At 47.3% G+C, this 26,721-nt stretch overlaps 1 protein-coding gene across 1 annotated transcript in view; it reads right to left on the reverse strand.

Moving 5' to 3' along the window:
- Positions 1-24,361: 24,361 nt before the first annotated feature.
- The window catches only part of BMP8A (bone morphogenetic protein 8a), a 40,667-nt gene continuing 38,307 nt past the window's right edge, over positions 24,362-26,721 (reverse strand). The window contains exon 7 of the mRNA NM_001206869.2: positions 24,362-24,511. Coding sequence (NP_001193798.2) covers positions 24,362-24,511 — 150 coding nt within the window. The remainder of the gene's footprint in view (positions 24,512-26,721) is intronic.

A 26,721-nucleotide genomic window follows, 5' to 3' on the forward strand; every position in this document is an offset into this window, starting at 1 on the left:
ACACTGTCCTTGTGTATTTCGCTACTTTTCTTCCTTGTCTGAGATTATTGCAACCACTCAGTGTTCTCGTGATTTCTTTATCTCTAGTCTCGCCCTGACTTCTCTCTTGAGTTTCACATATTTCAGCCTGAATATGTCACAGTCCTGATAAATAAACAAAGTACGCTTCGAGTGGATTTCCTCTTTCCTTCACTCTGGTCTCCCCAGTGCCCGATTTTAGCTAGTTTTGCCATCTTCTGGTCAAACCAGAAGTTTCAGTTGCTTATAATTCATACCTGATGCATTGCCATATTCTGCTTATTTTAAGTTTCTCTGAATCTTTCCTCCCTTGTTTGTTCCTACTGCTTGTTTGTTGCTACTGTCTTGGTTTAGCTCCCATCTTCTGTCCTGTGATTAATGCTAGTATCTTCCTAACTGGTCTCTCTGTCCCAGGCTTGCTTCCTCCTGACCTGAGTAGCCAGGTAGGGCTTTCTAAAGCATGGATCTGAGGATAATTGTTCTCCACCAGCATTCTAAGGACCCCCTCATCTTGAGGATTGAGTCTGGGCTCCATCAGAGGCACAGAAGGACGCTCCATGTTCTGACTCTGCTCATCTCTTCACATTGTAGCCCCATTTTATATTCTAGGAAGCAAATCTGCAGTTACCTACAAATCTCTTGTATGTGGATTGTTGTTGTTGTTGTTTATAACCTAGCCACCAGACAGCTCGTAGGATCTTAGTTTCCTGATCAGGGATTTAACCAGCACCCTTGGCAGTGCAAGTGTGGAATCTTAACCACTGGACCACCAGGGAATTCTCAAATCTCTTGTGTTTCAGTGTAAGCAGTTGCTTTGCCTAAAAAGGACCTTTCCAATGTAATCTGGCTAATGCCTACGCACCTTTCACAGCCCCTTCTGGGTTTGCACGATCCCTGGGCTTCCATGGAACCCTCTGTGCCAGCACTTACTGCGTTGTTTTGACATAGTTTTACTTAGCAAATTTTAAATGTTGCTTACTCTATGCCAGGCACTAATGGCTTTACACATATTTAATCCTATTGGCAATCCTTTGAAATAAGTACTATTATTATCCCAAAGTCAGGTGACAAAACTAGGGCACAGTGAGGTCAAATAACTTGTGGATGTCACACAGCTCACGAGTGGCGGGGCTGCGGTTTGAACCAAGGCTGTGTGACTCTGGGATCTGTGTGCGCTCAGCTGTGGCTGCTCCTCCCTTGCGGGGTGGGCAGTTCTCCAAGGGTACACAGTGACAGTGCTAGTTGCTCGGTCCTGTTGGATTCTTTGCAACCCCATGGGCTGTAGCCCGCAAGGCTCCTCTGTCTACGGGATTTCCCAGGCAAGAGTATGGGAGGGGGTTGCCATTTCCTTCTCCAGGAATCGAACCCAGGTCTGCATTGCAGGTAGATTCTTTATCATCTAAGCCGCCCAGGGAAGCTCTATCTTATTTGATAACCTGGGGCTTGGCCTGAGAATTTATATCTATATGTTGACCTCATCCACACTAAAGAGGCCAGACAGACAGACTTACATAATCATAGTACAGCTATCAAAATCAGGAAATTTAACATCAATACAACACTGTTAACTACCCTTCAGTTCATATTCAAATATCATCCCTTATCCCAGTATTGTTCTTTATACTAATTTTAACAATTTTTCTTCCCTGACAAAGGTTCATACATTGCATTTAGTGGGCAAGTCGTTTTACTTGGAACAGTTTCCCAATTACTCATTGGTTCTTTTTTTAGGATTTATTTATTATTTCTGTGGGCGCTAAGTCTTCGTTGCCGTGTGCAGGCCTTCTCTGATTGTGGCAAGCAGGGGCTGCTCTTCATTGCGGTGCCAGGGCTCCTCATCTGCGGCGGCTTCCCTTGTTGCAGAGCACAGGCTCTAGGGCTCGGGCTTCAGTGGTTGTGGTGCACAGGCTTAGCTGGCCTACAGCATGTGGAGTCTTCCCGGACCAGGGATCGAACCCGTGTCTCCTGCATTGGCACGTAGGTTCTTATCCACTGTACCACTAGGAAGTCTTTTATTGTCTTTCTTGATCTTGACATCTTTGAAGAAACAGGCCAGTTGTTTCTAAGATTGTTTCTCAGTTTGTCTGTGCCTGGTACTTCCTCATGATTCGATTTAGATTATGTGTTTTGGCAGGAATCCCGCAGAAGAACATTGTTTCCGTGTTAGTGCATCATATAAGGAAGTACTTAGAGTCGGTTCCAGTGTTTGTGATGTTCACTTGGCCCACGTGGTTAAGGAGATCTCTGCCAGGTTTCTCCCCTGAAAAGGTACTATTTTTAGGGTTATAAATTAAAAGCTAAAATGTTTCTCCTCACTGTCTCCAGCCCATCTCCCAGAGGTAACTATATTGACAGTTGTCATTGCCTATTTTGTTAAATATTCATAATTACACTTTTTACCCATAATCCTTTTTTGTTTATTTCAACCTAGCTTTTTTTTAATGCTTATCATAATTGCATACAGTTTAAAGATAAATTGTTCCATGGAGTTTGTTATAAAACATGACATTCTTCTGCTCCCCCATTATCATAATCTTCCTGCCCTGCCAGAGGCAACATTCTTTTCTTTTAGGCGATTATTTTGACTTTTGTTGCTGTAGCTCTGAAAAATACATTCATGTTACTGCTACTTGATCTTTCTCGGTTTTTGGCTGATTTAGGTCAGTTTTTCTGGGAAACAGACTTCTAGAGAGTTGGATACAGGAAGTTTATTGGATAGTGATCTCAGGAATAACTCCTGTAAGAGAAGGAGAGGAGCAGATTAGGCAGAGAGAGTAATTAAACGGCCTTGCAGTCACACAGAGGGAGACTGATCCCAGGGGGAGTTTGGGAGCTTGGATGCCCCTTCAGAATGTCCAGTTTTGAATTGAGGCCAAGTGCCAGCCTTTTGTACCTCACATGGACCAATCGTGCATTCTGGCTAATTCTCAGGACTAGTGAAGCTGCTCTCTTTGGCCAAAGGCATTTCCTGGGTGGGATTCATCCTGGGGCTGGTAGCATACAACAGTCCTGGGAGGCGAGAGAATGAGGGTCTTGGTCTTGGAAAGGATCTATGGGTTTAACATCCACCCCTTGAGCCACTCAGATCTGCTTACCTCACCTGGAAATGGCTTCTCTGGGACTCTGGTTGGTCTCTTTTTCTGGGGGAATTTCTAGAGGAATGTTAGTGGAATGAACTAATCCCATTGCTGCTGTTGGTCTCAGAACCACAAATGATACTGGTCATCTCCCTTACTTTATTCCAGATTCCTCTCACCTTAATCTCAGCTGGCTTCTCTGCTTATCTACATGGCTTACCTGATGAGGTGGCCTAGACCTTTATCCAAGGGGATCTGAGCCTTTCCCAGGCCATGTCTGCCCATCCAGGTTGGGCAGGAGAGTACAAGAGATCCCATGGGTCCCCTAAACATATTCTGACCTGGCTTATTGTGCAAACCTGCCTCCTAAAGACCATGGTCAAGTATCCTGCCAAGATGATGACGACTCTTCTTACTGGGTTGTCTCCTGGCACAAGGAGCCTGATCATGCAGCAGTGTAGTGTAATGCGATTCTAGTTGTCTCCACTAGCGAAGGCGTGCCCCCTGGGAGCCAGGATCTCTAGACCCATAGAGCCCTGAGTTTCAGGAATGGCAAGTAGGAGTGACGGTAACCAGGGCCACTCCGGCTGCTGCTTCTTGGTTCCTGGACCCCCACTTGATAATGTCACTGATTTAGGGCTGTCCTCATGGGATATCATGTCTGATATCCTAACACTGTCCTTCTTAGAAACCTTTCTCCCCCTGAGCCGGAATCATGGGTCTTGTTTGTTGTGTCTCCTTTGCTCTGGAACTGTTCCTCAGCCTTTGTCTTTTATGACGCTGCCATTTGTGAAGACTCCAGGGCAGTCGTTTCACAGATTGTTGCTCTGAAGAACAGAAATCTGAGTTTCTTTCCTCATGATTAGATTCAGGCTATCTTTGGCCTTCTCGGCAGTACTCCAGAAGTGGCACGTCTGTCCCCATGTCACTAATGTCAGTTTTTCCGTTATTGGTGAGCATTACTTGCTTAAGGTTGTGTCTGCCAATTTTTCCCACTCACTAGGTCCTTCTATTCTCCTTTGTAATTGATAAGTGACTTTTAGGGAGACACTGGAAGACTTTCGCCTGGTAACTTTTAGTGTCCTTTTTATGATTCTAGATTAAGTCAATTATTATCTTGATGGCACCTTTCTAGCTATTGCACTATGTTTTTAAAAAATTAGCTTCTCTACATTTATTGTAGTTTGCATTCTGCCAGGAAGCAGAGTTTTCTCCCTCCGCCTTTGTTCTATATCAGCAGCTCGTGTGTTATTGTGGACTCATGGGTCTTTTTATTCAACGTGTTACTCCTTTACCGTTACTCACGGGTCAGTTGCTCAGACAGTCCTAAGGCTGGCCGTCAGGACCCCCTCAAGCCTGCTTCTACATCCATCTGACACGCACCATCTTTTTTGAACATTTCCTTACTTTCTGGTATTAATATAAGAAGAAGATCTGGACTTATCTTGTTCTCTCTCTGCTCTGACTCTGGAATCAGCCATTTGTCTTCAGAAGTTCCTGTTCCTTTTAGTAGGAAATAATAATTAGAAATCAGTATCTGGATCCTGGGTAGGTACACTGCTTTTGGGGTGTTGTTCACTCTAGGTGTGTGTATCTTTAAATTATGAATTCATACTGATACTCTAATTTCTGTTGAATACTACATATTTATATCTCCTTTCTCCCACAGTCAGAGCCTTGGCTCCCAATATCAATGTAGTCACTTATCTGCTCAATACCACAGTACAAGATAGTTGCAGAATTGTTGCAGCTATACCACTACCAGCAAATAATTTTTTTGCAGTTCTTTTTCTTTCTTTCTTTTTTTTATTGGAGTGTAGCTGCTTTACAATGTTAATGTTAGCTTCTATTGTACAGCAAAGTGAATCAACTGTACGTATACATATTTCCCCTTCTTTTTGAATTTCCTTCCCGTTTAGGTCACACAGAGCATTGAGTAAAGTTCCCTGCATTATACAGTAGAGCGGTCCTTTTTCTTTAGTCTCTAAAGAGTCCAAATACTGTGCTCAAATATTCTTAGATTCTTATTTTTCCTTCTCTGTAGTTAAGTTGTCCATTTAACTTAAGTTCTCATTTGTTTCTCTTTGTATTCTGCTTCAGGGGTTCCACTCCCAGTCTTATTGATTTGGCTTTATTTTTTGAATAAACACTGACAGGCTTCAGAAGTCAAAACGACACCAAGAGGTACAGGTGGAATGTGTCACTCCCTCCCCTCTCCCTCTGCCCCTGTTCCCACCCACCTGCTGTGAGTAACCAATTTCATTAGTTCCTGGTTAATCCTTTTGCTTCCTTTTGCAAAAATGAACAGATACAGAAATATTTCCTTCATTCTTTCACAACATCTAGCATATTGCATATTCTCTTTTACACTTTGCTTTTTTCGCTAAACAACATATCCTGGAAATCACTCCATATCAGTCCATAGAGATCTCATGTTCTAGTTCAAAGTGGGTCATAGGGTAGACATAACATAGTTTAGTCAACAAGATTCTTTTGCATGGGCATTTAGGTTGTTTCCTTTATATTGCAGTTACAAATAATGCTACACTGTGTATATGGATTTCATATTGTTGGAGGTATATCTACCTCCCACATGAATGGAGGGTTATTCATAGAAGAGGGTAACAGGGTGAAAGATAAATGCACAGGTCATTTTGTTGCTGCTGCTGCTGCTAAGTCACTTCAGTCGTGTCCGACTCTGTGCGACCCCATAGACGGCAGCCCACCAGGCTCCCCTGTCCCTGGGATTCTCCAGGCAAGAACACTGGAGTGGGTTGCCATTTCCTTCTTCAATGCATGAAAGTGAAAAGTGAAAGAGAAGTCGCTCAGTCATGTCTGACTCCTACCAGGCTCCTCCATCCATGGGATTTTCCAGGCAAGAGTACTGGAGTGGGGTGCCATTGCCTTCTCCGGTCATCTTGTTAGATATTGCCAAATTCTCTTCCAAAGAGGTGCCATTTTGTATTCCCTCCAGAAATGTATGGGACTGCCTGTTTCCCTAGCTTCACTCATAGATTATGGTTTTTAAGGTTTTGAATGTTTGCCAGTCTGGTAGGTGAGAAATGGAGTCTAACAGTATTTTTAATTTAAACTTTCTTATGGTTGTTGAAGAAAATCTTTTATTGTATTTAATGACTTAAAAAATCATTTTTTGAGAATGGTTCTTTGTTATGTGTCTTTTGTCACTTTTTCTATTAAGTTTATCTTCTTTTCCTTATTTTTTTTCATTGTAAGTATGTTGAAATGAGCATCCTCTTCACATATAATTAAATATAACCTTTTTGTTATATATTCTCAGTTCAGTTCAGTTCAGTCACTCAGTCGTGTCTGACTCTTTGCGACCCCATGAATTGCAGCATGCCAGGCCTCCCTGTCCATCACCAACTCCCAGAGTTCACTCAGACTCACGTCCATCGAGTCCGTGATGCCATCCAGCCATCTCATCCTCTGTCGTCCCCTTCTCCTTCTGCCCCCAATCCCTCCCAGCATCAGAGTCTTTTCCAATGAGTCAACTCTTTGCATGAGGTGGCCAAAGTACTGGAATTTCAGCTTTAGCATCATTCCTTCCAAAGAAATCCCAGGGCTGATCTCCTTCAGAATGGACTGATTGGATTTCCTTGCAGTCCAAGGGACTCTCAAGAGTCTTCTCCAACACCACAGTTCAAAAGCATCAATTCTTTGGCACTCAGCCTTCTTCACAGTCCAACTCTCACATCCATACATGACCACTGGAAAAACCATAGCCTTGACTAGACGGACCTTTGTTGGCAAAGTAATGTCTCTGCTTTTGAATGTGCTATCTAGGTTGGTCATAACTTTTCTCCCAAGGAGTAAGCATCTTTTAATTTCATAGCTGCAGTCACCATCTGCAGTGATTTTGGAGCCCCCCAGAAATAAAGTCTGACACTGTTTCCACTGTTTCCCCATCTATTTCCCATGAAGTGGTGGGACCGGATGCCATGATCTTCGTTTTCTGAATGTTGAGCTTTAAGCCAACTTTTTCACTCTCCACTTTCACTTTCATCAAGAGGCTTTTTAGTTCCTCTTCACTTTCTGCCATAAAGGTGGTGTCATCTGCATATCTGAGATTATTGATATTTCTCCCCGCAATCTTGATGCCAGCTTGTGCTTCTTCCAGTCCAGTGTTTCTCATGATGTACTCTGCATATAAGTTAAATAAGCAGGGTGACAATATACAGCCTTGATGTACTCCTTTTCCTATTTGGAACCAGTCTGTTGTTCCATATCCAGTTCTACCTGTTGCTTCCTGACCTGCATACAGATTTCTCAAGAGGCAGGTCAGGTGGTCTGGTAGTTCCATCTCTTTCAGAATTTTCCACAGTTTATTGTGATCCACACAGTCAAAGGCTTTGGCATAGTCAACAAAGCAGAGATAGATGTTTTTCTGGAACTCTCTTGCTTTTTCCATGATCCAGCAGATGTTGGCAATTTGATCTCTGGTTCCTCTGCCTTTTCTAAAACTAGCTTGAACATCAGGAAGTTCACAGTATATATATATATTCTCTACATACATATAATATGTAAAATTCAAAATTTATATATATTTACTTGTATTTGTGCACATATTTCTATGTGCCTGATTGATTGTTAGGTAAAAGGAAATGCCCTTACTCGTCTGCCTTTTTCTAGATGACAAATTTCTGACAGTTTTACTTGTTAACTAAGAAATGACTTCAGTTTCAAAATATGCCAGTGTGTTCAGCTTTAGGTAGCATACACTATAGATTAGGACTTGGTGAACTTGAGGACTGAAAAGATTTCTCGGCCTGCCTGTCTGGAAAGTGTAGTGGTCCCTTGTAGACCTTTTGAAATCTGTGATTATTGGTTGAGTGTGGGCTTTGTTCCAGCATACCATCTCCAGGGTACACACGGCTGCCTCAGGTTGACAGCACTGTACATGTACAAAGCTAGAGGACCGATCACAGAGGCCAGGAATTCAGGAATCACTCCAGACCCTAAGCCTACTTTGAGGTGTATTTCCATTCCGGTGAGTTCGACTGCCGCTGCCTTGAGTACATCCAGCAGCAGAAACGTGTCCTCCGCAGGCTCGTACCTGTCGCTGAAGGTGCAGTGGCCCGCATGCCTGTGCAGCCGGTGTGGGGAACCTTTCTCTTTTTCCTTCCAATTTTTTAGAGATCTTCATATATTAGTGATATTAGATATTCTGTGCTCTACATATTGCCAACGAATATTTTTCCTGGTTTGTCATTTTTTGTTGTTTTAACTTTGCTTGTGTTTGTTTTTTTTTTACCATGCAAAAGTTGTTGAATATTTTTTTTAATTGCACTTGGGATTTTGAATCATAGTTGGAAAGTCTTAACTTATACAGAGGTTATGGAAGAATCCAACCTATGTTTGTCCTCTAGTATTGGTCATTAATTATTTTTCTTTACAATTAGATGTCTGACCCATTTGGAATTTATTCTTGCAGTGAAGTAAGTTGTGAACCCAAATATTTGTTCGTTTGTCCCAGCACCATTTTGGAAAATGTCCCTTTTTGCCCCAACAGTTTTAAGAGGACAACTTTTATGACATGCTGAATTTCTATATGTACCTTGGTGTGTTTCTGACCATCCTCTTCCCTTGGTCTGTTTAGTCTCTTTGTGTGCCGTCCCACTAGTAAACATTCACTTCTAATGAAGGTAGTATATACTTTCTTAGATTCTGAGAGCTGGAGGTTTAACTATCCAGTTAGATATTTTTAATCAGGCGCCTTTTCCTTTCTCGGCCCCAGAAAATTTCCGCTGCCTGTGCACCCATGAGAAGGGCTTTGGCTTCTAAGCAGCAGCTTCCACCGCATCGTCCCCCAGTTCGTGTGCCCAGGCGGTGATTTCACCAACCACAATGGCACCGGCGGCAAGTCCATCTACGGGAAGAAGTTTGACGATGAAAACTTTATCCTCAAACACACGGGACCAGGTGGGATCCGGCTGGTGGGTGATGGTCGCTGGGCTGGGCTGGGACAGGATGGCTGCGCAGGGGGGTGACAGGCTGTGGTTCTGGTCTCCTCCAGACCCCCACCCAGGGAACAGGAGAGGTGTTCGGCCTGGCTGGAGCTTTAGGCTTCTAATGGGTTGTTTCTTCACTTTGACATACTCATTCTTGCCTCCTTTTATGGGAAAGAGGCATATAGCCTGGTCCTGCTGCTACAGTGGTATGTTGTCATTGTTTTAATTTTTTATTTTATGTAATTTCAAATTTGCAGAAACTTTACAAGAACAGAACAAGGCGCCACCGCCTATAAACCTTTATATGCCTTTTGTCCACATTTCCCAGTTGCTTACCACTGACATTTAGCGGTTGTTTACTGGTGACCTTTGTCCTCCACTTATTCTAGTCTGGGCTTACTAGTTGTGGCATGCAAGTCTAATTGCTTTGTAGCATGTGGGATCTTCCCCACATCCCCTGCATTGGCCGGCAGATTCTTAACCACTGGAGCACCAGGGAAGTCCGTACACTTACTCTTTACTTAATTGTTCTTAACCCATTAGCCTCGTGTCTACCTTTTAGAAGATATTTTACTATGTGCTGAAGTGAAAGTCACAGTTATTATAATATATCCTGCCAGTATATAATTTTTTAAAAAATAGTATTATAACAAAAAGAAAGTATTTAGAATAAAATAATATGCATTTCAGTATTTAGATGCTTGGACACAACTGCATCGATGGAATATTTAAACACTTGCACTTCTGCCTGGAGCAGGTTGACAGCGTAGACTGACTTGACACTGATGTGCTACATCTCCAGAGTTACGGTAATGTGATTTTCTGAAACGGTGAAAAATCTCTTGGTAAAATTCTAAACAGGGCTTCCCAGGTGGCTCAGGGGCAAAGAATCAGTGTGCCAAGCAGGAGATGGGAGTTCCATCCCTAACCCAGGAAGATCCCCTGGAGAAGAAAATGGCAACTCACTTCGATAATCTTGCCTGGGAAATCCACAAAGCAGCCTGTCAGGGTACAGTCCATGGGGTTGCAAAGAGTCAGACATGACTTGACGACTAAACAATGAAGATTCTGAACAGAAAGAAATTGAATATTCCCTCAGTTTACACGGTAGTTCCCTTTCTGAAAAAAAAAGTTGAGGCAAACAATAAATCTTTGGATTTATTAGGTTGGCTGAAAAGTAAAACGGAGTTAGCTTCTAGGCTCAGTTCAGTTCAGTTCAGTCACTCAGTCATGTCCGACTCTTTGCAACCCCATGAAACGCAGCACGCCAGGCCTCCCTGTCCATCACCAACTCCCAGAGTTAACCCAGACTCATGTCCATCGAGTCAGTGATGCCATCCAGCCATCTCATCCTCTGTCGTCCCCTTCTCCTCGTGCCCTCAATCCCTCCCAGCATCAGAGTCTTTTCCAATGAGTCAACTCTTCGCATGAGGTGGCCAAAGTACTGGAGTTTCAGCTTTAGCATCATTCCTTCCAAAGAAATCCCAGGGCTGATCTCCTTCAGAATGGACTGATTGGATCTCCTTGCAGTCCAAGGGACTCTCAAGAGTCTTCTCCAACACCACAGTTCAAAAGCATTAATTCTTCAGCGCTTAGCTTTCTTCACAGTCCAACTCTCACATCCATACATGACCACTGGAAAAACCATAGCCTTGACTAGATGGACCTTTGTTGGCAAAGTAATGTCTCTGCTTTTGAATATGCTGTCTAGGTTGGTCATAACTTTTCTCCCAAGGAGTAAGCATCTTTTAATTTCATGGCTGCAGTCACCATCTGCAGTGATTTTGGAGCCCCCCAAAAATAAAGTCTGACACTGTTTCCACTGTTTCCCCATCTATTTCCCAGGAAGTGATGGGACCAGATGCCATGATCTTCATTTTCTGAATGTTGAGCTTTAAGCCAACTTTTTCACTCTCCACTTTCACTTTCATCAAGAGGCTTTTTAGTTCCTCTTCACTTTCTGCCATAAGGGTGGTGTCATCTGCATATCTGAGGTTATTGAGATTTCTCCCCGCAATCTTGATGCCAGCTTGTGCTTCTTCCAGTCCAGCGTTTCTCATGATGTACTCTGCATATAAGTTAAATAAGCAGGGTGACAATATACAGCCTTGACATACTCCTTGTCTTATTTGGAAGCAGTCTGTTGTTCCATGTCCAGTTCTAACTGTTTCTCCCTGACCTGCATACAGATTTCTCAAGAGGCAGGTCAGGTGGTCTGGTATTCCCATCTCTTTCGGAATTTTCCACAGTTTATTGTGATCCACACAGTCAAAGGCTTTGGCATAGTCAATAAAGCAGAAATAGATGTTTTTCTGGAACTCTCTTGCTTTTCCCATGATCCAGCGGTTGTTGGCAATTTGATCTCTGGTTCCTCTGCCTTTTCTAAAACCAGCTTGAACATCAGGAAGTTCACGGTTCACATATTGCTGAAGCCTGGCTTGGAGAATTTTGAGCATTACTTTGCTAGCGTGTGAGATGAGTGCAGTTGTGCGGTAGTTTGAGCATTCTTTGGCATTGCCTTTCTTTGGGATTGGAATGAAAACTGACCTTTTCCAGTCCTGTGGCCACTGCTGAGTTTTCCAAATTTGCTGGCATATTGAGTGCAGCACTTTCACAGCATCATCTTTCAGGATTTGAAATAGCTCAACTGGAATTCCATCACCTCCACTAGCTTTATTCATAGTGATGCTTTCTAAGGCCCACTTGACTTCACATTCCAGGATGTCTGGCTCTAGGTCAGTGATCACACCATTGTGATTATCTTCGTCGTGAAGATCTTTTTTGTACAGTTCTTCTGTGTATTCTTGCCATCTCTTCTTAATATCTTCTGCTTCTGTTAGGTCCATACCATTTCTGTCCTTTATCGAGCCCATCTTTGCATGAAATGTTCCCTTGGTATCTCTAATTTTCTTGAAAAGATCTCTAGTCTTTCCCATTCTGTTGTTTTCCTCTATTTCTTTGCATTGATCGCTGAAGAAGGCTTTCTTATCTCTTCTTACTATTCTTTGGAACTCTGCATTCAGAAGTTTATATCTTTCCTTTTCTCCTTTGCTTTTCGCTTCTCTTCTTTTCACAGCTATTTGTAAGGCCTCCCCTGACAGCCATTTTGCTTTTTTGTATTTATTTTCCATGGGGATGGTCTTGATCCCTGTCTCCTGTACAATGTCATGATCCTCATTCCATAGTTCATCAGGCACTCTATCTATCAGATCTAGGCCCTTAAATCTATTTCTCACTTCCACTGTATAATCATAAGGGATTTGATTTAGGTCATACCTGAATGGTCTAGTGGTTTTCCCTACTTTCTTCAATTTAAGTCTGAATTTGGAAATAAGGAGTTCATGGTCTGAGCCACAGTCAGCTTCTGGTCTTGTTTTTGCTGACTGTATGGAGCTTCTCCATCATTGGCTGCAAAGAATATAATCAATCTGATTTCGGTGTTGACCATCTGGTGATGTCCATGTGTAGAGTCTTCTCTTGTGTTGTTGGAAGAGGGTGTTTGTTATGACCAGTGCATTTTCTTGGCAAAACTCTATTTGTCTTTGCCCTGCTTCATTCCGTATTCCAAGGCCAAATTTGCCTGTTACTCCAGGTGTTTCTTGACTTCCTACTTTTGCATTCACGTCCCCTATAATGAAAAGGACATCTTTTTTGGGTGTTAGTTCTAAAAGGTCTTGTAGGTCTTCATAGAACCGTTCAACTTCAGCTTCCTCAGCGTTACTGGTTGGGGCATAGACTTGGATTACTGCGATATTGAATGGTTTGCCTTGAAAACGAACAGAGATCATTCTGTCATTTTTGAGATTGCATCCAAGTACTGCATTTCGGACTCTTTTGTTGACCATGATGGCTACTCCATTTCTTCTGAGGGATTCCTGCCCACAGTAGTAGATATAATGGTCATCTGAGTTAAATTCACCCATTCCAGTCCATTTCAGTTTGCTGATTCCTAGAATGTCGACATTCACTCTTGCCATCTCTTGTTTGACCACTTCCAATTTGCCTTGATTCATGGACCTGACATTCCAGGTTCCTATGCAATATTGCTCTTTACAGCATCGGACCTTGTTTCTATCACCAGTCACATCCACAGCTGGGTATTCTTTTTGCTTTGGCTCCATCCCTTCATTCTTTCTGGAGTTATTTCTCCACTGATCTCCAGTAGCATATTGGGCACCTACTGACCTGGGGAGTTCCTCTTTCAGTATCCTATCATTTTGCCTTTTCATACTGTTCATGGGGTTCTCAAGGCAAGAATACTGAAGTGATTTGCCATTCCCTTCTCCAGTGGACCACATTCTGTCAGACGTGGTCATTATAAACAGATTTTTGTCATCTGCCTGAATGCTTATCCGGGCATTGAAAGTCTAAGAGGTTTAGAATAATTCTTCATTAGGTGGAACATTGGAGGGCATCCCTGCTCCCTCTGTATTCAGTTCAGTTCAGTTCAATTGCTCAGTTGTGTCCAACTCTTTGCGACCCCACGGACTGCAGCACACCAGGCTTCCCTACCCATCACCAACTCCCAGAGTTTACTCAAACTCATGTCCATTGAGTCGGTGATGCCATCCAACCATCTCATCCTCTGTTGTCCCCTTCTCCTCCTTCCTTCCATCTTTCCAGCATCAAGGTCTTTTCAAATGAGTCAGCTCTTTGCATCAGGTGGCCAAAGTATTGGAGTTTCAGCTTCAGCATCAGTCAACCAAAACCACACCCTGAACTTTCCAAATAGCCTCAAGGGGGCAGCAGTACCCTATTTAGAACCACTGCCCTAGCCAATCCCCTCCCATCCCGGTGCCTTTCCATCATGTCTGCTTAATTTATCCTGCACCCATGTAAAGTGTGCACACTGCTCTCCTCCTGTGTCTTCTCTGGACACCCCAGCGGGGTCGCAGACCTCACGTGCCCAAGCAGCTCTTGCTTTTCACCCCAGAGCGCTTCCTCCCCACCTCCCCTGTTTTCAGTCAACAAAGCCACCATCCACCTGTCTGCTTGGTCAGAAGCTTAGGACTCAGCCTTGCCCTGCCTCTGTCACCTGGACGCAGTTCCATCTGTCTTCAGTTAGCCTCCAGGTCCAGCCACCGCTCTTCACCTTCTTCCACCTCCACCAGCATCCCCAAGCCCGTCTGCCTCCTTTTGCCCTTGCCTCTTCCCCCTCATGGTCTAGTCTCTGCAGGATGGTCAGTGGTCCTTTCTAAGCCTATCTCTCATCACATTGCTTTCCTGCTGACAACCCTCCCGTGGCCACCTCTCACCCGTGTAGGATCCGTCCTGCAGGCTGGCTCACCTGGCTCATGGACTGTGCTGCTCACCCTCTGTGCCGCCTCTTGCAGCCTATCTGTTCCTCAGACACCCAGAGCTCATTCCCCGCAGGGCGGTGGCAGACACTGGCTCCTCTCCTGGGGCCTTCTTCCTGCAGCACCCACAGGTGTCACCCCTAATCTACACCAGGGGTCACCCACAGGTCGTCTAGCCCAAGAGGCCTAACCTGACCTCTGTCTCTAAAATGGGCTTTCCTATTATCTTGCTCTCTTTTTATTTATTTTTTAAAAATATTTATTTATCTGGTTGCGCTGTGTCTTAGTTGTCACACAGGGGATCTCTGATCTTCGTTGCCGTGTGCAGGATCTTAGTTGCGGCATGTGGGGTCTAGTTCCCTGACCAGGGATCAAATCCAGGCCCCCCTGCACTGGGAGTGTCGAGTCTTAGCCACTGGACTACCAGGGAAGTCCCTCCCTCTTCTTTTTAATCAGCTTCTTTTTTTCTTCATGCACTGATTACCTGAAATCATATTATAAATTTCAGTTCAGTTCAATTCAGTCACTCAGTCGTGTCCGACTCTTTGCAACCCCATGAATCGCAGCACGCCAGGCCTCCCTGTCCATCACCACCTCCCGGAGTTCACTCAGACTCACGTCCATCAAGTCTGTGATGCCATCCAGCCATCTCATCCTCTGTCATCCCCTTCTCCTCCTGCCCTCAATCCCTCCCAGCATCAGAGTCTTTTCCAATGAGTCAACTCTTCGCATGAGGTGGCCAAAGTACTGGAGTTTCAGCTTTAGCATCATTCCTTCCAAAGAAATCCCAGGGCTGATCTCCTTTAGAATGGACTGGTTGGATCTCCTTGCAGTCCATGGGACTCTCAAGAGTCTTCTCCAACACCACAGTTCAAAAGTATCAATTCTCCAGTGCTCAGCTTTCTTCACAGTCCAACTCTCACATCCATACATGACCACAGGAAAAACCATAGCCTTGACTAGACGGACCTCTGTTGGCAAAGTAATGTCTCTGCTTTTGAATATGCTGTCTAGGTGGTCATAACTTTCCTTCCAAGGAGCAAAGCATCTTTTAATTTCATGGCTGCAGTCACTCTTTTACTTATTTTCTTAATTCTCCTGAGAATGTCAGCCCCAGGAGGGCAGGATTTAGTCTGTCTTATTCACCACTGTACTCTGGAACGGCATCTGACACATAGTAAACCTGCAGTAAATATTTGAATATTTAAATATTTGAAACAGATATTCACAGTGCCGGTTCATTGTGTCAGATACTCTGATCAACCCCAGGCTGAAAGTAGAATGGGACCTAGTCCCCATTTGAAGGGAGCCCAGCCATGAAGGGTGGCGTTTCCTGTCCCTCAGCCCCTGTTAAGCCTGGGCCTTTTAGACTAAACTCAGATGTCAGCTCCTCCAGAAAGCCTCCCCTGGCGCTGTCACCGGTGTCTATGTGTCTGTCGGAGGTGACTGTCTTTTGTGCTCTCATTTGCTGGGCAAACGTCTCTGCCACTAGGGTTCCCTATTTCGGAGCATGATCATCTTTTTTTTTTTTAAACATTTTTATCGATATAGAATTCACATACCATTCAGTTCACCCATTTAAAGAATACATTTGGGGAAAATAAATAAAATATACATTTCGGGACTTCCATGGTGGTCCAGTGTTTAAGATACCATGCTCTTAATGTAGGGGGTGTGGGTTGATCCTTGGTTGGGGAACTAAGATCTCACATGCCATATGGTATAGCCAAAAATATATATATATATATTTCAGTGGTTTTTAATGAATTCACCGAGTTATGCAGACATCACCACATATAATTTTAGAATATTTTCATCATCCCCTCAAAAGAAGCCCCACACTCTTTAGCAGTCCTTCCCCAAGCCCTTTGTATCCCAGCCCTAGGCAAACTCTAATCTACTTTCTTTCTGTCATGGATTTGCCTATTCTGGACATTTAATATAAATAGAATCATACAATATACAGACTTTTGTGACTGGCTTTTTTCACTTAGCATAATGTTTTTAAAAACGTTCATTTACAGTATAGTGTGCATCCGTGTGTAAGTCTTTTTTATTGTCAGTTAATATTCCACTGTATAGATATACCACAGTTTATTTATTCATAAGTTGATGGACATTTCAGTTGTTTCTCTTTTTGGCTATTATGCTGCTGTGAACATTTATATACAAGTTTTCGTGTGGACATTTGTTTTCACGTCTCTTGGGTATGTACCTAGAATTGAAATTGCTGAAACATTTGATAACTCTATTTTTAATGTAAGGAACTGCCAAACTATCTTTCAAAGTGGCTGCACCATTTTGCATTCCCACCAGCAGTCTCTGAGGATTCCAATTTCTCTATATCCTCACCAACATTTGTTATTATCTGGCTTTCTTATTATAGTTTTCCTAGTGATGTACAGTGATATCTCATTGTGATTTTGATTTGCATTTCCCAGATGCTTAATAATATGGAGCATCTTTTCATGTACTTTTTGGCCATTTGTATATATTTGGGGAAAGGTCTATTCGGATCCCATTTTTAATTGGGTCATTTGTCTTTTTATTATTGAACTATAAGAGTTCTTTAAATAGTCTGGATATAGGTCCCCTATCAGGTATGTGATCTGCAAATATCTCATTCTGTGGATTGTCTTTTCACTTCCTTTATGGTATTCTTTGAAGCAAAAAAGTTTTAAATTTTGAAGAAGTCCAGTTTATCTGTTTTTTTGGGGAAAGGGAGTCACTGTACTTTTGGTATTGTATCTAAGGTTCTACCTAACCTAAGCACGAAGATTTACTTCCATATTTTCTTCTAAGAGTATTATGGCTTTAGTACAGACCTAGGTCTTTGATGCATTTTGTATTAATTTCGGGGTGTAGTGTGAGAGGATGGGTCCATTTTGATTCTTCTGTATGTGGGCATTCAGTTGTTTCAGCGATGTTTGTTGAAAAGGCTGTTCTATTCTTGTTTAATTATCTTGGCATCCTTGTTAAAAATCAGTAGACCATAAATGTAAGGGTTTATTTCTGGACTTTAATTCTGTTCCCTTCATCTGTGTATCTATCCTGTGCCGGTACCACGCTGTTTTGTCTTCTGTAGCTCCATAGTAAAATTTGAATTCAAGAAATGTGGGTCGTCATACATTATTTCTCTTTCTCATGGTTATTTTGGCTATTCTGGGGCTCTAGCTCAGTCGATAAAGGATCTGCCTGCAATGCAGGAGACCCAGGTTCGATCCCTGGGTTGGGAAGATCCCCTGGAGAAGGCAATGGCAACCCACTCCAGTGCTCTTGCCTGGAAAATCCCATGGATGGAGGAGCCTGGTAGGCTGCAGTCCATGGGGTCACTAAGAGTCGGGCACGACTGAGCGACTTCACTTTCACTTTTCACTTTCATGCACTGGAGAAGGAAATGGCACCCCACTCCAGTACTCTTGCCTGGAGAATCCCAGGGACAGAGGAGCCTAGTGGGCTGCCATCTATGGGGTCGCACAGAGTCGGACACGACTGAAGTGACCTGGCAGCAGCAGCAGCATTTAAATATGAATTTTGGGATAAGCTTATTAATTTCTATAGAAAGGCCAGCTAGGATTCTGGTACAGATTACAATGAATATGCAGATCAATAGAGAAGTGTTACTATCTTAACAATATCAAGTCTTACACTCCATGAACATATGATGTCTTTCCATTTGTCTAGGTCTTTTTTAGTTTCTTTCAGTGGCTCAGATGGTAAAGTGTCTGCCTGCAGTGCGGGAGACCTGGGTTTGATCCCTGGGTCGGGAAGATCCCCTGGAGAAGGAAACGGCAACCCGCTCCAGTACTCTTGCCTGGAAAATTCCATGGACAGAGGAGCCTGGTACGCTACAGTCCATGGGGTAGCAAAGAGTCGGACACGACTGATTTCACTTTCTTACAGTACTGAAAGTTTGTTCAGTAGTTATCAGGGTATACATTTTATACTTCTTTTGAATTTATTCCTAAGTATTTTATTCTTTTTGATGCTATTGTAAGTGAAATTTTCTTAATGTCATTTTCAAATTATTCATTGCTAGCATATAGAAATACAATTGATTTTTGTATATTAATCTTATATCCTGCAACCTTGCTGAATTTGTTTGCTAGTTTTAATAATTTCTAGTATATTCCTTAGGGTTTTCTAAGATTATGTCATGTGTAAATAGAGACAGCTTTACGTTTTCATTTCCAATAGGATGCTTTTTTTTTTGGTCGGGGGAGCTAATCACCCTGGCTGGAACCTTTAGTACAATATTGAACGGAAGTGCAAGGGTAGACACCTTCGGTTTATTCTTTATCTTAGAGAGGAAAGTATCTAGTCTTTTACTGTGTGTGTGTTTTTTTTTTTTTTTTTTTTGTAGAACACTTATCAGATTGCGGAGGTTCCTTTTTATTCCTGGTTTATTGGATGTTTTTATTTTGAAAAGGTATTGGATTTTTTTCTGCATCTATTAAGATTATTATACGGTTTTTGTCTTTTGTTCTATTGATCTGGTTTTTGGACAGTAAACCAACCTTGCATTCCTGAGAAGAATTAATGATTTGTGAGTGACTCTTTTCTGCTGGACTGTGGGCTCCACCCAAGCTTGGACCAGTATCCCCAGGGTTCAGTAGGTGCCTGGTTATGAAGTAGTAAGTATTGTTGAATGAATTAATGAAAGAACAAACCAGTATAAGATGATTGAAACAACCATGCTGAGTGCTTCATTGACTATCAGTTGAGTGGAAGACAAGGCATCCAAGAGTCTGTAGGTCCCCGAGTCTGAGCCTGCCTGACTGAAAGGCTGACAGCGGTGTGCATAGACACAGTGGGCGACCACCCAGGCCCCTGGTGTACAGCCCTATGAGAGAGTGGTAACAAGAGTCCTGGGACCTGGAGACAGAGGCCACGGCGGCTGCTGCTGCTGCTGGGATGGGGTGGGTAGGGCGGGTACCCACTTACTCTCTGCCCTCCCTCCCTTGATTCCTCCTCTTCTGTTCAGCCGGCAAAGGCCCAGGGCAGCAAGGATGGGAAGCCCAAGCAGAAGGTGATCATCTCCAACTGTGGGGAGTGTGTGAGACGGGAGCTGTCAACCCGGGGAAACAGCACCCGAGGTGTCCCGTTGGTAGCGAGCAGGGCTTCGTGTTGTGGCCCTTCCTCGGGGTAAGCTCCTCTGCAGGCACAGCCTGCGCCTCCTCTGGTTCTTCCTTAAGTGTGGCCTTGGGCCTGGGGCCGCCCTCCCCACCATGGACGGCTGTGTGTGGTCTTTCCAGGCCTCTGCTGCCAGGGCTTCTCTGGGCCCACCTAGTGTGGATACTGGATGTATCTTCTGGTAAAAGAAATCCTAGTTCTTATACTGCTGCCATGCAGCCAGGTCCCACGTGTTTTCAGCGGTTGCAGCTGTGACTCACCTGTCCTGCTGCAACAGATGACAGACCGTGGCACCCCCTGTGCGGCCTCCCTCCCCTCCAGGCTGCCCGAAAAGTACCCCCTGGTCTGATCTCTGCAGGTGGCAGTGCCTCTTGTCTTCTCTCTCTCACCTGCTACCAGGCAGGCCAGGTAGATTAGCCAGGCCCCAGTCCTACCCTGACCCCTGCTGGTCTTGGGCTAACAGGCACTGTATTCAGTCTCAGCGACCTGTTCACACGCTGTGCATTCGTTGGACCCATAGAATTGTATCACAGCAGAGTTCAGGGCCCTTCTTTTGCCAGGCCCTGTGCTGGGTGCTGGGGAGACATAAGAAGCCAGAGGCGGTTCTTGCCCTGCCCTTGGCCCACTTGGAAATTGAACTCTGGTGCCATGGTTTGTCACCTGCTCTAGGCCAGCCTCTCACCCTACACCTGTTTGGCCAGCCAGGCCGCCTGACAGCAACTTGAATGTGCGAAGGCAGAGCCCCGTCAGTCCATCACTGGAAACCTCCTCCAGGACTGCCCCCTGCTCCCCTGTCGCCGGCTGATGGTTGTCCAGATCGAGTCTGGATGTTCAGAAACCGCTGGGCTGGGCTCATTCCCTCACCTGTGTTCTCATTTTGGGTTTGGCGATCAGGTTGAGTCGGGAGGGTGGGGTAGCCTGCTGGCCCCTGGCCCCAGTGCCCCCAGGCTAGATCCTGCAGAGGGATAGCTGCTAGCCCTCCCCACGACGCCAGTGCTAGCCCGGCTCTCTGCTTTCACGTGGGGCTTCGTCCTCTGTGGCTGGCTGGGGCTGCTCCTGTGACCGAGACCCATTGCCACAGTATCCCAGCCGGGACCCTCACTTCTTAACAGAGGCGCCTTCTCACTTCTCACTTCACATAGGCAGTCAGCTGTGGCTGTCAGCACAGGCAGCAGCCATTTGGGGCTGGTGTGATGTCCGAGCAACAAGGGGAAGCACTCAGGCTCAGCACGGTTGGCCTTGGGGACGACATGTGGGCAGAGAGCAGGCTGGCCTGTGGCCCCAGCAGAGAGGACTGGTCACAAAGCCTGTGAAACAAGGGAAGGGTGGGGGTGGGGTGACTTGGTCACTGTGCTTTCCTGATTGCCCTGGAGAGGTGGGGACCAGCAGACTGGCTGGAAAGGCTCGCTTGGGAGAAACCAGCAGGAGGTGATTGCTCACCCTGTCCTGTGCAAGGGCTGCCCCAGAAACTACGCCATGGTGATCACCTGTGAGCCTTGTACAGGTGGCAGCCTGAGCCTCAGACCTGGTCCAGGTTATCTGAGCTACTGGCCAGCCTGGTGGCCATGCCCTCGCTACCTTCCTTCCTTCCCATTGCTGCAGATGATAGGGTTGGGGGCCCACCACCACCCTCTGGGGAAGGAATAGTGAGCCCTGGTTTGTGAGTAACAAAACCTAAGGCAGAAATCAAAGGCTACTGAAAATTATGTTCCCAAGGAGTATTTAATAACAGAAATGTTCAAGATATGTCCTAGATTGAATGATTTAGATCACTAGCAGTGCACAATCCTAACTGTAAAGTAACCCATGTATTATGTAAAAAGACACATATGCCGCGGAAAAACGACTGCAATGATTAACAATGGTTGTCTCTGTGGTGAGATTATGTGTTTGTATTGTTTTTTATTTTCAAGAGCATCCCCGACATGTGTAATATTTTTGAAAGTGAGAAAAGAGGGCCAAATGCTTGTTCAAGGCTTCCCAGTAAGAACAAAAACCCCAGAAAGTTTCCCCTTGAGCTGCACTTGCGCGCAGGGCCACAGGAGGGGTGGGGGTGCAGTGCTGCCCCGTCCTCAGGAGAGACAGGATCAAGCTGTCACGGCCAGCTGGGACCCCCTCCACAGATGGGGGGGTGGTGTGCAAGTCCACACCTCACCCCAGGAGATTACCAAGTTTCTATTTTTTAAGGAAAAGCCCAATGAGTACAGTAGCACTTCCAAGGACACATTCTGGGAGGGCTGGGTTTTAACAGGAAGGCACTTCGGGGAGACCCAAATTTGCAAGTTCATTTAAAATAAGGCCACAAAGAATACTGTTCATTCAGCACACGTGTGCAGAATCAGTGCCAAGTGCTCCGGACAGACCTGATCCCCACGCTGGCTCCACCAGGGCAGAACCCGTGGCGCAGTCATTCTGCAGAGAAGGAGTCGCTGGCTCTGAGGTGCTCGAGTGGTCCCATCAACATGAGGCACAGCCAGGATTTGTTGCTGGCAGGTCTGCTGGCTGCCACAGCTACCCTCTCCTGTCATCGCCTCCTTTCCTATGAAATTGTAGGGAACTTTTTGAAGCATGTCACCCACCTCCCTACATAGAGACACAAGAATTGGGTTTTGTCCGATGAGCTGATGTCTGGGCCAGGCTGGCTGTACAGTAATGAGGATGTGCTTGGGGTGAGGGGGACAAAGCAGTGCCCTCCCAGGCATGGGCCCCAGGCACCGCTTCCTTTGCGCCCACCCTCCCCATCTACTTTGCTGCCAGTGGGCCTGAGTTGATCGCCCTTATTTATGCTTCTCATGTGCAGCCTGAAATGTGACCTGCGCTGCCAAAGGGAACCAGGTAAACGAGATGGCCCTGGTAACTAGCCACTGCCACGTCATCAGTTTTCTGTCTTTAATTACTGCCCTTCTCTGCAGCCTTTTTCTGTTGGATTTCATTCGGTGGCCACGTGGATGGCTGAGGGTGGTAGAAGTGTCAGGAAGGCCTCAACCACTGGACTCCTGACTTTACCGCACGGGAAGGGAGTCGTGTCACGATCCTTGTGTTCCTTATGTTCCGCACCTCCGATGGGCAGGGCAGTCACATCTTCCAAACATTCACTTCATAAATTTTCCTGGTGCCTCAAACCATACCAGGTTATGTGCTTAGGCAATGAAGAAACTTAACACTGGCATCTGTCAAAAGTTTCCAGGCCTCCACTGCCCATGATGTTGGGAGGAGAGAGCTCTGAATGAGGCCCTGAAATAGCAGGCTTCAAGTCTCAGGGCCGCTGGGCACTTAGACCACATCTTGGCTCTGGGAGAGGAGAGGCCCAGAGTTGTAGGTGGATTCTCCAGCCGGAAGGGCCTTTGGAGATGTGAGAGTCCTATGTATGTTCTTTTGTCAGAGACAGGAAATAGAAGCCTGAATGGAAGGGCATTTCCCCAGACATCAGGCACGTCAGTGACTGAGCTGAAGCCAGAATATGGGTCTACTGACATTTGTGCTGGTACTTGGTCCTCTTGCTGCCAGCCTGAGGTCAAAGCCCCAGACCAAAAGGGAGATCACCGTCTTCCTGTGTCCATGGAGGGGTCTCTTCCTGTGCACTGGCTCCCAGAGCCCCTCCCAGGTCCAGGCGGAGAGGCTGCTGTCCTGAAGCAGGGCCCCTCCTCCACCCCCGCTGCGCTCCCAGAGCCCCTCAGGGCACAGAGTAAACTCCAGGGGTGTCATCCTGGGCTGGGCCTGTGGGCTGGGGCAGGTTCAGGATCTGCTTTTAATGATATTTTGGGGTTCCGGCAGCTGGGTTCTGTCTGGTCCACCAGGTAAATTACAGGCTTACCAAGTCAGAAATCAAATAAACACTCCAGGTGGCCGCTCTAAGAAGAACAGTGGTTTCCGGGAACCTCCCCACCCAGCTCGGCCTAATTGCCGCCTGTCACTCCCCTGGCACCCGGGCCTTTTCTTTGGCTCACAGGCCCCAAGAAACAGGACGGGGCTCCAGGGCGCACAGGGTGACTCAGACTTGTGTGATCAGCCTCTGGGCGCTGGCTGACGCAGTGCCCACCCTCGCCCTGTGCCTGCGTGCACTGGATTGCTCCTCAGTGCGGCAGGAGAGAAAGCAGTACACCAGGCTCAGGGCTGCTGGCTGCCTGGAATCGCATGCTGAGCGCCTTGAGGCCCTGTTCAGGGTCTGTGGAAGATGGTGACTGATGGCCGTGGGCAAGGGGCTCAGCTGTGACGTCTGTGCTGTCAGCCTGGACCTCCCTGCAGCTGTGCCCTTGTTTGTGCTAAGAGTTCACTTCATGTGTAAGTGCAGAGCACGACACAGAGAGATGGAGGGACCTGCAAACCTCCAAGGTTCACTGCTTCCCTGGGGGCCACACCTCTTCCCCAGGCAGGAGACGTCCCCACCAGGTTCACCCCCAAGCAGAAGGCCCATTGTTCCTTCCCAAAGTGCTAACTGCCCAAAGGCCAAGTCAGGAACCACTAATACACTACACCCAGAGGATGTGCACCTCTGGCTGCGCTGTGCCGGCAAGGAGCAGACCCACACCCAGACCCGTGGTGAGTGGAGCAACCCCTGGCTGCTAGCCTCAGGCTCCAGGTGCTCTCAGACCATCCTGGGTCCAACGCAGTAGTAAAGGGCTGGCCAAGGACAGGTCCTAAGATGGGACTTCTGTGCTGACCGCAGCCTGCATCAGCCACGTGGGGTTGGGTGGGACAGGCTACCACACATCCCAGGGCAGGAGGCAGAGGGCCTGGGTAGGACCAGCCCCTGGCAGGATGTGGGCAGGGGAGGGGGGCCCTCGCCGCCGCCCTGCCTGAGCTGGGACGGCGCTGGGGGTCTCCGAGCCCCCGCCCCCGCGGAGGGCCGGCCGGTGGGGGCGGGGCCTCAGTGGCAGCCGCAGGCGCGGACCACCATGTTGCGGTGCTTGCGCAGGATGACGTTGTTGCTGCTGTCGTAGTAGAGCACGGAGGTGGCGCTCACCTTGGTGGGCGCGCAGCACGCCTTGGGGACCGCGTGCGGCTTCAGCAGGTGCACCTGGCGGGGGCGGGAGGGGGCAGCGGGCAGAGGCGTGAGAACCTCGGGCTCCTCCCGGGACCCCCGTCCCAGCGCCCAGCTCCTGCCGCCTGGGGCTCCGCCGCTGGCCCCTTCCCAGCTCCATCTCCTCCCCGACCCCCGCACCCTCCCCCCGCAGCCCGCCGGGCAGGTGCTGGCCTGAACTCTGCCCCGGCCCCGCCCCCTTGACGCCCGCCCTGCCCACTGCCCTCAGGCCCAGACTGAGCACCGGGGGCTCCTGCCACAGCCCCTCCCCTTAGATGGGAGAACCCTGACCCTGCGGATCCCCCGCACCTGTGCCAGCGCCGGCCTGGCGCCGCTGCGACACTGCCTCCCCCTCCGCCACCCCCTCTGCCCCTCCTCCTTCCCTGATCGCTTCTGTAACATCCCGCCTCGGGTCCTGTCCGCATGAGCTGTTTCTGGTCCATCCGCCCCTCAGGGCTGGGAGCCGGTGAAGGTCCCTGTTACACCTCTTAATGCCCAGTCTTCCAGGCTCACCCTTGAGGTGTCCAACACCACTGTTTCTCAAACCTCCACCCTTGTAACAACTTCCAGACAGGGATTGTTCTGGATGGATGACCGCTGGGGACACAGGGGCCGAGTCACCTGTATAGTTGCTTGGCTGAGGTTGCACATAAGGCTGGGACCCGACTCAGAGAGGGGGCCGGGAGTCCCTGCTACCCTCCTGCAAACAGCTCTACCCCTGAAAACAGCCTGTCTGAGGGAGCTTCTGAAGCCTCCACACAAATATTTATGCAGAGACTCAGGCAGGATGAGCTGCAGTTCATACTGGACCCCTCATCCGGTTGCCACACCCCCCAACTCAGTCGGGGCCTGAGAGAAAAGGGAACCTGTATCCATTCAGCAGGACCTCCCACCCTTCATGGGAGACTGCTGAGCAGGACCTGGATGAAGTCATCTGAAGTGGGGGTGAATGTCAGGCACCCTGGCCCCTGGTACCCAGAGCCCAGCCTTGTCCTGGGAGGCCCAGCTTGGATCCAGCCTGCTGCCAGGACTGTCAGCCAGGCACCAGGCTGGCCTGGGTAGGGATGTCCAGCCAGACTGGGCTGTGGGGATGCTGCTCCCCAATTTCCCAGTCTCCACCTGGGGTGGCTGGGCTTGGCTTTCAAAGGCCCACATGAAAGAAACCAGGCGACACTGCCCACCTGCACCACCCATGAGGCTCTACGTGGCTCGAAACCCGGGAGGGCTTTTCCTAGGTTAGGACAGCACCACAGGGGCACAGCTGTTCTAGAAGTCCATCCTGGACCAGGCTTCACCAGGTGATCGACAGAGAGGACAGCCTTTGTTCCGTCTGTACCAAGAGACTGATCTGGAGTCTGATGTGCCTTTCCATTCACGTCACTTTAGAGCCCCGTGGCAGACCAAATTGGAGGCTCTGAAACTTATTGGCTGTGCATCATTCAGGAAAAGTCATGCCTCTGTGGACCTCAGTTTTCTCCTCTGCCAAATGGGTATAATGGTGCTATTCTCCCTTCCAACACAAATGTATTTCAGACACGTGCCTTGTGCCAGCTCTGCCCAGGTGGAAAATACAGAAATGTCTCAGAGATGGTCGCCACTTTCATCCTCAGCAGGACAGGAAGGGAGACAGGGGAACATTCCAGCAAACACCCAGGACCCCCGAGAACAGTACAATAGTCACAGCAGCTGTCCTCACTCTGGGAACAGGAGCGCTGGAGACCGACGCTGGCTGGGAAGGACCCAGAGACAAGGCAGCAGGGCGAGCAGGAGCTGGCCTGGCCCGGGGCGGATGAGGAGACCCTGGTCAAAGGAGGGAGGTGAGGGCACTGGGACATGGGCTGGGGGACATTGAAGAGGTGGGTAGGCCAGTGAGGGGCCCCGGGTCACAGGCCAAAGGCTCAGACTTCTCCCCAGGGATAAGGGGTGCCACGGGGAGGGGGTTCCTGGCCCAGAAGGAGGTGGTCACATTTGTGCTTTAGTGCGACCCTCTAGCTGCTGTGTGGGGAATGTGGGGGGTGAGGCTGGAGGGACCCACTTCCTCCTCTTCAGCCCCAGGACACCCCAACCACCATCTCACCTCCTCCCTCCCACCCAGGCTCCTCTTCCTCCCCAGGTGTCTCCCACCTCCACTGTCCCCCCAGAAAATCTCTTCTGCACTCACGACTCGGAGACTCCAGATTTGCACCCCCCGCCCTCAACTTCTCACG

Source organism: Bos taurus, chromosome 3, assembly GCF_002263795.3.
Source record: "Bos taurus isolate L1 Dominette 01449 registration number 42190680 breed Hereford chromosome 3, ARS-UCD2.0, whole genome shotgun sequence".
In the NCBI taxonomy this organism is placed as follows: Eukaryota; Metazoa; Chordata; class Mammalia; order Artiodactyla; family Bovidae; genus Bos; species Bos taurus.